Here is a 13,148-nt window from a genome sequence, read left to right as displayed (position 1 = left end):
CCGGCGTCAGCCTTCCTTCTTCCTCCTCCTCCGGCGGAGGCGGTCGGCCAGCCCGCCGGCGGGTGAGGGAGACTCCGCCGCCTCGGCGCCTGGCCTCCCCCGGCGCCGCTCCCCGGCCCGCCACCGCCACCGCTACCGCTGCGCGGGTCAGGCCGTGCCTCCCGGAGAGGCGTGTTCTGACCCGTGTCGCTGGTCTTAATTAATGCCGTTGTTGAATTACTTTCTCGTTGCGCTAGCGCTGCTGCTCAGGGACCCGCAGTTCCGGGGTGTACCTGTTCGCTGGTCTCCTGTTGGAAGGCGGCGGCGGTTCCTGACTGGCCTTTCCCTCCCCATCACCCGGCTGAGCTGGAGCCCTTCACCACCACTTCACAGCCTGGCACCTTAATGGAAGCAGAAGTTGATGGTGGTCCGAGGTGATGTACGGCTGAGGAGCGGGCATCCCGTTTTGTTTTGCCACAGCTCTGAGTGGTAGCCTTCAGCAAGACACGTAGCTGGGATTTAAATTTTCTTTCCTCTATGGTTTTCTTGAGTTAGAGGCTAAACTGAGGTCTTTCAGGGCTTTAGCATTGAAAGAGTATAACACTTTAACATGATTCTTAAGTGTTGTCTGACGTACTTTGTCAGGAAGAAGTTCTGGTAGGCAAAAGCGTGTATGACTCCAGAATGACCCTAAAGGTTGTTCTTAAGTTACTAGAATCTCAGAAAGAATTGATCACAACTGTTGATATTTCAAGCTAAAAATTTCAATCAGAACAATATAAGAAGTAGTACATATTTTAAGCAATATGCATGCTGTATTTAGCTTATGCTTTGTAACAATGAAACCTACAACAGAATGAAATCCAAGCTTTTCTTTTAATGGAGTGTATCTTATATCATACTTGTTTTGCAGATATTTGTGGGGTTAAAAGATTTGAGCTGCAGCCGAATAAAACTAGGGCTGAAAATTGAAGGATGGCAGCAAATCCTTCAGGACAAGGTAGGTTTTAAAATAAATATTCAAGGGGAAAGACTATGTGCAAAATGTCCGTGAAGTCACCAAAACCATAAGTGTATTTTGTAGAAAGAGCCAAAAGGGGAAGAGAGGCAGGAAGGTGGGGCTGAAAGTAGTGTAATGTGAGCAAGCTTGCTGAGAGAAAACACACACATTAAATGGTTGAAAAAGACCACTGATGGCTAGGGAGCTCTGAATTACTGTGCATTTCTTCACGCTCTGGTTATGAAGTACCTACCATGCCTGTGGTGCTGTGGTTATCTCCTAAAGCGTATTTCAGGCACTTAAAACGCTTAACATTGAACATGACTTGCAGCTCTTGCGCTCAGCATCAGAAGACAGCCAGAAGTCTAATATTAATATATTCCATGTCATGATGGGAGCAGCAAGACCCAGGCAGTAATAGCTGTCAAAGATAGATAGCAAGTGGCCAGGCCTAGGAGGAAAACCCAACTAAAATCATAATGCTAACTCCGATGAAATGTTTTCTTGCATGGTGACGTATCTGAATTGCATCTGTAAAATCGTTCAAAATGTGGAAATGGTCCATCTGTCTAGCCGAGGCGTCAGAGGGAGCTGAGGGTCAGGGGAGGTGGCAGGGGGCGGGGAATGTTACACAGGTTGATTGAAGGAGGGTCTTAAATCGCCCTCTAGAGGTGCTTTCTGGAAATCTGAGTGGAACTCTGGGGCTTGCCTCTTCTACAGAAGAGCTGAGGAGAAAGAAGCTTCTCAGGTATGGCTCTTCACATACTGGTTACGAGAAATGACTTCAGAATGCACTTTCCCAGCAACTTGTGACTTTTTCATGCCCACTTGTGTGTGAGTGACCTTATCCGGGAAAGCAGTCCCACAAAGTTGGGTGTAATTAATTCTGAAGTGGTGAGACTTTGAAGGGTGTACCAAGATCACTTGTGTGGTTCCCTCCCTTGCCCTCCATAATGGCCCTCTGCTTTCAGAACAAATACAGAATAAGTGTTTTGGTCCAAAAGACAGATTTTGCTTGCCACTTGACAAGTAAAAGGTAGTTTTTGTAACGCTTATTGAGCTTTCCTAAAGTGTTGAGAGAGAAGTACTGCAGATTGCAGAGAGTTGTCCATTTGCAGATTTTAACTCTGAGAAATTTTTGTTGTGCAATGGTAAATCTTAATTTATTCTGTGAATACTAAGCACCATTACAAGGTATAGAACGTTGTCGTAGAGAGTTAAAAGTTACTTTTTCTTAAATATGAAAATTTACTGAGAAGTTGGATCAGGTTTTAGTGCCAGAATGCCTTTGCTTCCCTCCAAATTCCAGAGGCTGATAATTTAATAGAGCCTTGGAATCTGCTTTTATACTTTGAGATACCCTTTGGAGACTCACTAAAGGAACTGTTTAATTATCATACAAAAATTATTTGCACTAAGCAGGCAAGAAACACTATCAAGCTTAATCACCCAAATGAGCCTTTAAATAATACATCTGGGAAAATTCAAAAGGAACAGGTAAATATGAGAGCAACAGTTCAAGGTCTTTGTTTCTTTCTCTTGGCCAGATGCAGCCCCAAAGTTAAAATGATTGAGACAAATACTGCATTTTCAGCTTGCAGCATGGCACACGTATTGGTACCGTTCAAGCAATTCATTCTGTCATTTCCCTCTTCCTGGACAAAAGGAATAGGCATTTACTGAAACACTCATTGGAAGGGTTATGAATGGTAGCACCTACTCAGAACTGTCAGGGTGAATTAACTGTGTTTGTAATTTTTTGTGCTGAGTTTTTTCTTTCCCTTTAATCAGTACCAGCTATTTTCCTATTGAGTTTTCTGTTAATTTCAGACTTGGACTACAAAGGTTAAGATTTTGTGGACTGGACTTTCTTTAATGCTTTTGACTCTTAGGAAGGCACTCTTTTGATTAGAATTTCAAAAATGAGGAACTGCGTATGAATGCAGCAAAACCAAATAACTTCAGGCCATTAGTACCACGTGGAACTGATTGCATGAGACTGATTACAACATTTAAAAGAAATAGAAGAGCTTTTAGTATGCTGTGTATTGTCCACAAGATGAGGTCATAGACCAGAGTGGTACATTGCGGGGGTGGAAATTAGCTTCTAAGTTACAGAAATTACTTTCAGGTGCTTGGTAATACACTGCTTCTGCAGCAATACTTCACAATACTTGTGCAACACACATTGATAAGGCTGCTGTTGTAATGCTTTTGCTTGTGTACAGCAAGGCCAGCGCATACCTTGTGCCTTAATAAATCAAAGATTCCATGTGTGAGTTCTCCTAGAGGAAGCACTCAGAGATGAAACAATGTGACTGTGTTCAGGAAGGAACTCTCCTCTGGGTCCCCACAGGTGGAAGAAATACAGGTGCTGCTTCAGACAGGGCTGAACTTTTCTGTAGAGAGTTCTGGTACTTTGGAAGAACCAGGCTCTTGAAATACACACAGAATTCTAAGCTTCAGGCTGTAGCAATTCTGCAAGATCTCTTTCTATCGTGGTGGTTGTTTTATCCTTTTGGCCTAAAAGTATGTGAGCGCATTCACGTAACACAGTCTGAGCACCTAGATTTACTATTCTGCTCACCGAGTGTGTTAAAAAGGAAGATTGTACTGTTCTGCATTGAATTATATAATCATCTGCAAACTTCGCTGCTCTGCATCTGAGTTTGAACTGTGTATAAGCATAGTACTTGAGGGCTGTAGCATATCTCTTCCCTGGAGAACTTTGTTGTCATAAAGTAATCAATGACTTACGTTTCACCTATGCGTGTAGCTGTTTTCTGGAGAGACAAAAATAATATGTTTTAGTAATTCAAGTTAATGTGCTGAATTACTAATATGCCTTTTGTTTCATTGTCACACAACATATATGAAAGCATATCCAAATATAAATTGTTACTGAAAAGTATTGATGTGCGGCAGGCTATTAAGTGATGTTTTGTGATGCTAGTAGTCATAAGCAGGAGAGGAAATCAAAATACAGCTACTTCATCCTTTCCCATGCGTTGTGTGTTTAATAAGGTCTTTAGATTCTGGTTTTTAAGAGGCTGCTGCCTCCCTTCATGACGCCTACCACTTATGAAAGCATGCACTTCAGTAAAGAAATTGCTTTGAAATGCTTTCTGAATTGCGCAGGCAGAACAGCGTGCAGTGACAGTGCTTTCTAATGTACAGAGTTTAGAGTAGACATCCAGCTTGGAAACTGTTTTTCCAAATAGGAGTGTATCTTGAACACACAGTGGTGGAGGCCTCTTTTGTGCTGTTACGCATCTATGGATAAACGATAAATAATGCATATTAGAAAAAACTTAGACATACTGTGAATTTGAAGCAACCAACAGATCAGAGAAAAGATATGAGATGGAGAGCAAAAACTTTGAAGCAGATAAAGATAATACTGTTTCTTGCCATGCAGAGTTAGCTAGTAGAACTAACTGAGATAGATTTAAGTGAGGTAGGGTGGTAGGATTAGGTTAAAGAGCGAAGCTTGCTGTGAGCTCTTAAAGCTACCATTATCACTTAGCAAGGCTTCAGCTTTCTCTTAATTTTCTGCCTTTCACATGCAAAGCATATGCGCAAGTAAACTTTTAGCTCCTGTGCAGTGCACATAATACAATGCTTTATGTCAGAAATAGTGTCGGAAAGAACAGGTTTAAATTTTAAATGCCCTGAATCTGCTACCTTAGAGAGTAATCTGAGGATCCAGGTGCTTAGTTTGACATCTGACACTGCCATTAATCTATTTAGCTGCCTTGAACAGGTCATTTTGTGTCAGGACTCTGTGTCTGCAAAGGAGAGAACATTAATGAACTGCAATATTCACGGACTATTCAGACTCAAAATAGTAGGGCAGCTCAGCTTAGTTAAGGGAAGTCTAAACTTAAAACTTTACTAAGAAGTTGCTGTGTTTGAAAATCTATATTTTTACGGATGAGAATCCAATCTATACTAAGGATGGCTTTTTTTTTTTTTTTGCATGTCCCCTTTTTTAGTACTAGAAAGCAGAACAGACATACCAAATCTACAGATGAAAAATTACTTTCATTATGATTGAAGTAGGAAACTTCTGTGTCTGTTTCAAGTTGGTCTTTATGGAAGCGCTTTGGGGTCCTGGACGAAAGAATCTAAATGGATGTCTCACTTATATATTGCCAGATATGGTGAATTATTTTGTAAGAAGGCCAGATTTTTCCCTCTGAAATGGATTTCTCATGTCCCGCCCTCTCCATTGTTAAATTTAAATTAACAGGTTTTGCTTTGCATTGTAAAAAAGTTTGAAATACCTGTAGGAACTTCACATTGCTCCGCTGAGGAGCACTAACACGTATCTGTTGGATGTCCTCCATTTTCTCAGGCAGGCTTTTTTCTACTTACCATTAATAAAGTCACTTAAACCTATGACTTTTTCAGTGCAGCAGGTTGCTGATGAGCGCTGTCTGAGACTAGAGCAAAATACTACTTTTTTTTTTTTTTTTTTTAAACCCAACTCTCTTAGTAGTAGAGGGATAGGAAAACAAAAAAAAATACTTGGGGTTCTTCTGAATCCCTCTAGAGTTTCTGCCATATGATACTATAGCAAGTCTTGTACTGGAATAGAAGACAGTGATAATCTTGCACAGTTTCTGATCACAGTTTAAAAACGGCATTTAAAATTTTATTCTTACACGTCTCAAGCCTATCTGAATCATACCATCTGCTTCGTGATAAATGTAAGCATATTTAGTCTTTATTTTTTAGCTGACAGCAACTTGTATTAAAAAGTGGTCTCCTTTTTCTTGCCTCAGTCACCATATGATCTGAATTCCAAGCATGCATTTAGATTTATGCATTTCAGGATAAACAAGCACTAGCAGAAGGCTGCTGAGTAATATGTCAAGTATTAAGCTTTTTGGCTGAAAACTCTGCAGTATGAGCATACAGACATGATGACTTCAGGTCAGACCCTCCTAGGGGTACTTCATTACTGCGCCGTCTCCAGAATTTACAAGAAAGTAAAGTCTGAGCTAGCTGCAACTCGAAAACATTGAATCTTAGCTTGTTGGCAAGATCTGTCAGCCTTTATGTCTCTTAGAGCACGCATCCAGCTGTGTTTTAATGTTTCAAACTCATTGCAAGTGCAGGGTGTTCAAAAAGAGATAGCGTACAATACCTAAAGAGCAGAGAAACCTGAATTGATACACTTACGAAACAGAGAGACTTTAAGTGGAACTAATGCCATGTGGGAAGGAGAGATTAACAGGCAGGAAAATAGCAATTAATTAAACTTAATTAAAAAATCTGTTAACAAATGTAAAGATGATTATGGGTGATCTTGCATAAAACCACAGTAAAATGTAATCAAATGACTGTTCCTTTTGAGAACTCTGAGACACTAAGGCTCAGGGGTGCGTATGTTAGGCATAGTAAAAGAAAAAGGTGAGAGCTTGATAGCAAGGCAATATGGATGCAAATTATTATTTAGAGTGGAAGGTTTCTACCTGGTAATCGTCTCCTTCATTGCACCACGCAGACGAAAGGAATATTGGATTATGTAGTTGAGCAGCAACAGAAGATGTCTCAAAGGGAATGAACTTTGAGTGCAGCTAGTGGAAAAATAAATTTGAAATCATTTTACCTTGACATGCTAATACCCCCTTAAGAGTTACCATGTCTGGCCTCCCTAACGACTTGTGGACTACCATTTTTTAGTGGTATTACTGAAACATAGCACTCAGGATGGCGGGGGGAGGGGCACAGCCACAAGGCACAGAAGTTTCCAGTGGGGATGACTTTGACTTTTTATATGAAGGAAATAAAGGTGATAACATGAGTTTTATATAAGGCAGTGTAGTGGCTTGACATTTATACAGTAGCAGCAAATTAGATATTAAAAAAAGTGTATATTCTTGACACGAGGAGTGTCCTTAGTGGCATGGAGGCCTGTGAGACTCTGTTTTGTAGTTGTTCTCAATTGTGCTGTATGGGCATACTGGGCAAAAGCAGAAACTTGTGACTCTGGTTTATTTGGTAGCTGTGTTGAGATCCTTTACCATATAAGAGTCCTGTCTAAGTATGGCAGTTTTGCCACATTTTAATTTATTTTTTTTTAATTTTCCTTCTCTATTCCAGCATTGTGGTCATACTCCATTGTGGTCATACTCAGAATAAGGGTAGTGTGTATATGTAAGGATATCAGTATATTAGAACTAAAACTTTTCCACATAGATTGAATAAAAGGTTGTAATTTTTTTTGTATAAATACACATGCAACTTAGTGGTCCTCTTATTCTTATTTGTTACCTATGTAAAACTTGTATTATAGTGTGAGTTCACTGGCATGAGAAGTAAGGCCCTGTGACTCCATTATTATAATTGAGTTTTATCTTAATTTTAAATCTGGAACCCGGTAAGTTTACTTTTTTTTGAAAGGGAAGTATTTGATCGTGTACCTTGTTTATAGCTCCAGAGCTGTCTTGGGAACGGGTAGGATCTGACCTGAGATAGAAACCTGTATTTTAAAATGTATTAATATGTACGATAGCTTAAGGAAGCTATTTCATGTTGTAAAATGAGAAAAGGAAAAATGAAACCTATTTATTAATAGCCTTTCAGATGGGTGCAAAGGCTTGAAGATTAGTGTATTCATCATAATGTCATATTGTACGGAGACTTTTAATTCCACAAGGTTAGAGCTGGGCCATAGAAATCAAGTAAATCTCTCTAATATTTTTCTGTCATTCCCACCAGGTTTCCAGAATAAAAATAGGGTTGCAATCCTGGCAGAACTAGACAAGGAGAAGAGAAAGTTACTTATGCAAAACCAGTCTTCCACAAATCACCCTGGAGCCAGGTATTTTATGTTCTTAGACCTGTTTGGACATCACCGATTATATCAAAGGGGGAAAAAAATAGCAAGTGAGCTATAAACTTACATAAACACTAATCAGAAGTGTTTTCTGACCATCCTCGATAACCAGTCAGAGAGACCTTGCTCTTCAAGAACATTGTAGTATTTAAACTTGTTTACAGACCCTGAATTTTGGTTTACATAATTTGCATTTGAGAAGGGGAGAAGCAGATATGCTTACTCAACCATTTTAAAGTTCTTCAAGAAGAATCAGGGAGCAGGCACTGAGAAAGCATGTAATTATTAAGCTAAAATGCCCTAAGGAATGGAAGTAATAGTATTGGGTTCAGGGCACCGTGTTTAGAGAAGAACAGTTACAGCAGGGAGTGAGTTGTCCTTGAAACTCCCTGTGTGCCAGACAAACCCAGTTTATGTTACTGCAGATCTTCTTGTAAAAGATGCTGTGTTGTAATGAAGATTCTGTACTGGAAAGTGTAATAATCTGAGTTTGGGAGCTGTCACTGGGGTTTCTCCCATTTAAGACAGAAAGATTAGATTTTTGTTATAACTCAGCAACTAGAAAATCACATACTGGTTTACATGGAGAAATCAAGATAGTTCAACTTTTGTATTAGCATAAAGTGAGTGCAGTGCCATATTCTAGACACAGTATGTTACATGCAGTATCTCATGTTATGTGCAGAGTCAAATACTCTGAATACAGTCCGAGTGCTGCCTGTGTCTTTTATCAAGGAGATTCTAGGTCACCTTTAATTCCTTCATGAAAAAGCATGCAGAATATTTGCGATTGCCTGAGTTAAATCTCTGAGGGCTCTGTATACAGTTATTCAAGCAAAATTAATTGATTAGACAAGAAAATAGAAATATCATATTGTTATGTACAGCCTCTGACTCCTGGCAACAGTGTGTCCATACTTCATTGCAAGTCTGGCAGAGTTTTGTGCTTGTTTGCTTTGTTTTTTTCTTTAAGGAAAAATAACACCATATGCTGGTGAGCAGAATCAGTATTGACTAATTTTTAAAGTGTGGATGTGGGGGGGAAGCTACAGAGCAGCAGTCAAACTCTCTGGTTTGGCATGGTGGGCTGATGTGTGATTTTTTTGAGAAGCTGACAGTTCTGTGGCAGGGATGTTGTGCCACAGGTTTTGGACCACAGAGTTTTCAGAAATGAGACCATAGAAATTCTGCAGACTTGACAGAAAAAGAGCTTGATGTACCTAAAACACAATAGTGGCATGGCCAGCATAAGGCTGAATGACTTAATTGATTTCTGGCCTTGGCATATGGGAATCCTCTATCCAAGAACAGGAGTCCTCTCTTGAAAAGTGCCAGCTTATGATGAAGCCTTAAGATTATCTACAGAAATCATATTGAAAAGTTAAAGGGTACAGAAATAAAATGCAAAATAAATACCTTCAAAATAACTGAAAATACTATGTTTTAAATAAACTGAGTAGTACTTCAGCAGTGAAGCTTATCTTAATATTTGTCATAAAATCTGTTCAAAGGATTGTTACTTAGCTTTCATTATGCATTTAGGCATAGATCTGACTAAAGGTGTTTTCATGAGCACGGCCGCTTTTGAAAAACTGATTTACTAAATCAGCTGTTGACATTGAAGCTGATGGGAAAGGTCAGTGGATGGGTTTGCCTGGATCCCTTGTTGTCCTTCTTACTTTTGTCATTATGACTGAGGAGATCTACACTTTCAGCAGCAGCCTACAGAGCCAATTTCAGAGGTAGCTGTGAATTGCCTTGCACTGCAGCTCTGATGGCAGTCCTCACTGATACCTGTCTGGAGGATGGCTGATCGTGTTGCTTACATGAAGTTGGGGAAAAAACTCTGCTTTTTATTCTTTTTTAGTTAACAAGGTAGACAAGTCTTAAGATGCAAAAGCCAAAAAAAACCCTATTTAGAAATTTTAATTTGAAGTATAACGTATGCTGTACGGAAATAGATAAGCAAAATAAATTTTAGGTACTCTAAGCTATTGTCATGGGATTGTTATTTCAGTTACATCAAAAGGAAGCTCCTTTACCAGCAGTGACCTGCTGCCCAGCTGCCGAAGAACTGGTCTTAGTCTTAGAGACTGCAGAGCTCTTGTTAGTGCTTCTGTTTATCACAGTTTTTTAGAACAATCAGAATGACTGTGTAATAGTGAAAACACAAAGCTGTTGTTATAAAAATTGCTGACATTGTCTAATGTTGCACCCCAGTGGTTGCACTGACTTCAGCGGGACTCCACCTACGAGTGAAATCCACAGCAGGCTTAAGGACTGTGAGTCTTCTGGGTGTAGTTTGGCAACAGTTGTTCTTGCTAGGTCAAATGATACAACTGTGGTCACTCCATTTTCCTGCCCTCTCTTATATTAGGAAATGGTAATTCCAAACAATAGTTAACAATGGTCAAGCCACGAGTCAAATAAATCGTGAGCTGTGGAAGTCATGGAATCCATGGCTAGAATGGCAAGTCCACATTTTTTTTCTGTGGTGTGTATAATGCCATCTTCTTTTTTGCAGCATTGCACTTGCAAGATCACCGCTGAACAAGGATTTCCGTGATCATGCTGAGCAACAGCACATCGCAGCACAGCAGAAGGCTGCACTGCAGGTAAGATGATAAGAGTCAGGTTCAGTTTAGCTTGACTCTGTTTTAGACATGCATCCCTTCAGAGAGCAGTCCTGCACCTAGAGAGAATTAAAAGCCCCTTTTAGAGGTTAGGTTTCATGCATTTCTGTATTTGACACAAATGAATTTTCTTCTTCTGTTATGATGAAGCTTAAAACTGTCAGCTCATTCTCCCTCGATATGGTTGTAAGAATGTAGCCTACAGTATCATCATTCTATCAAACTTCTGAATGTCTCATGAAGCTTAGGAAGAACTAGCCACACAGCTTTCTGTGGTTGAACCTGAGCAGATGCCAGGTAAATGTCCTGCAGTTATGAGTGATGGGGGTGAAAGTTTTGGAAAACTTATTTGTACGTTTACAGGCTTCTATTTGCTGCTATTTTGGTCATGTCAGGTGAGGTTGATTTCAGTGTTGAAATTGGAAATTGAGCAGGAAAGCCAGTACACAGCCACCCGCCTTCCTGGCACTCTAGACAGAATGATTTGGCAGGGGGCACAGGAATGGGAAAAATGTTGAGATGCAAATTAGCAATGCTGTTCATGTATCCTTGTTGTATTTCTGTTACCCAGTAAAGGCCCCTAGATTGCTTCTCCTAAAATGAGTGAGAGCAGAAGTGAGCTCTGGCTGGTGTCCTGTGTTGATCACACAACTCTGGAGGTTTCTAGTCCAGTGCCCTGCCCAAAGAATGACTAACAGCAGTGCTATATCACATTGTTCAGGGCATGGTCCAGTCAAGTTTTAAAGCACTCCAGGGATGGACTTCTTACCCTTTATTGGCTCTGAGTCTGCTCTGTCTTCTCTGTATCCTGTCACTAGGTATCTGAAAATAGCAAGATCTCCCCTCAGCTGTCGCTTCTTACAAGAAGCTCAGTCCTCTCGCCATCCCTTTGGACGTTGAGAGCTCCAGCCCAGCCCCAAGTCGTCTCTTTGGGTCTCTGTTGCACTGCCTCGAGTTTATATCTCAAACTAAACAGAGTGTCACAAATGCAGCCAGCAGTGGATAGCTTCTCTTCACCTCCTGGCTATCCCATTGCTGATGCAGCCCACTGTGCTGGTGGCCTTTATCTGGCACACTGCTGACTCAGGCTAAATGTGATATCCACTAGGGCTTTTCCCTAGTGGTGGAAGAAAGGAATATACAGGCTGTCCAGCTTACTGGAGTCCAGCCTTTGAACTGGGAAAGGCTACATACAATTTTACAAAGGTTGTACAAAGCCATAAGTAGCAGCTGCCCTCCTCAGGTGAACAAGCATATATTCATCCCAGGAGCAGAATGCTGGTGTCTGATGTTTACAGGAGAGTGTCTGGTCACATGTCGTTTGTACACGCAGCCTCAGGTTGTGTGACACTACTGGTGCACGCTTCTGGCAGTCGTGTGACAGCTGTCACGTACCTAGGCCTGTAAGCTGGTTATAGATGGGATTGGTCGCTCTTCCCAGCAGCATGAAATTTCCTGAAAAAGGAGCAACAGAGAATGGCCAAGTTAATTCCCTTGATGAGCCCTGTTCAGATGTGGCTGATCTAAAATGCTCTTTTTTGAATTTGACTATTAGGCTTGAGGAGCAGACTGGGAGAAATAAATAATTATGCTGCAGAAGATGTAAAGTCTTGAATTGTATCAGTGCTGTGGGGAGTTATGCTTTAACAAACATTTTTCTCTTTCCAGCACGCACATGCACATTCCTCAGGATACTTCATAACTCAAGACTCTGCATTTGGAAATCTTATTCTTCCTGTCTTACCTCGACTTGAGGCAGAATGAGCAATGTTGTTTCTCAGAACTGCAAGGTCTGATTTTGTCCATAGCAGGAACTGTCTGACCTTTTAATTTCTTTACTTATCTTAAACCTGGCGTTTTGTTTCTGGATTTATGTGGTTGCCTTTCAGGAGTGTGAGCTCGAATGATGGAAAAGCAATGTTGTTGAACAGCAATTTTTATCCTGTATTTCTTTTCTTCTGTCGGATCAAAGGCAGACATAAGACTTCCTTGGTGTGTGAAGTACGTAGCGCTTGCTCTTCCCTGTTTCTGTGCTTCCTTTAAATAAATGTCCAAATCAGAGTCATCAGAGAGGCACACTCTGTCAGCATTTGTGTTTCTTATTATTGTGTACAGGTACTATATTTGACTTCAGTGAAAGACAAAAGTTACTTTTGTCCATCGAAACAGACATGAATTTATCAAATGCATCAGTCAGTCTCTTTTTGTTTTTTCTTTCTTTCTTTTTGTTTTTTTCCTGTATGCAGGAACATTGGTAGCATACTTTTGTAGTATCATCTGGTCTCAAGTTCTTCGATAGAGCGTGCCTGCCTCTTATTTTGTTTTGCAAAATATGAAAATTAATTAAAGTGGGAGAAAAAGCATTTGTTTCAAACAGTCTTTTAACAGACAAGATAAAAGAAGTCTTTTAACTTCTCTGGACATTTCAGATGGAAAGTGTCTACAGGGACAATTCTGTTAAAAGGTCATATTTTTCTAGTCGTAACTCTTTCAATACTTAGTGTATTTCATTTTGTTTGCTTTTTTGCTTCCTGTTTTTTATCTGTGGTAACCAAATCCAGCTCCATGCCAGAAGAAAATCTGTTGATCTTAAGGTAAATTACTTTAGAATTGTGATCATGTTACCAGGTAACCAAGTAACTCAGAGTGAAAAATAGTCCTTTATTAATACAATTATACTAGTACATTG

The 13,148-nt window shown here is 40.2% G+C and overlaps 1 protein-coding gene across 1 annotated transcript; it reads left to right on the top strand.

Annotated features, from left to right (window-relative positions):
• Window positions 1-318: 318 nt before the first annotated feature.
• INIP (INTS3 and NABP interacting protein) lies at window positions 319-12,542 on the top strand. The gene is made up of 5 exons (XM_009890017.1): window positions 319-413; window positions 893-979; window positions 7,709-7,811; window positions 10,351-10,441; window positions 12,128-12,542. The coding sequence occupies exons 2-5, from the start codon at window positions 955-957 to the stop codon at window positions 12,221-12,223; spliced, it is 315 nt and encodes a 104-aa protein (XP_009888319.1). The 5' UTR covers window positions 319-413; window positions 893-954; the 3' UTR covers window positions 12,224-12,542.
• Window positions 12,543-13,148: the final 606 nt, after the last annotated feature.

Source organism: Charadrius vociferus, unplaced genomic scaffold, assembly GCF_000708025.1.
Source record: "Charadrius vociferus isolate BGI_N301 unplaced genomic scaffold, ASM70802v2 scaffold528, whole genome shotgun sequence".
NCBI classification, from domain to species: Eukaryota; Metazoa; Chordata; class Aves; order Charadriiformes; family Charadriidae; genus Charadrius; species Charadrius vociferus.
This window is presented reverse-complemented; position numbering and strand designations above follow the sequence as displayed.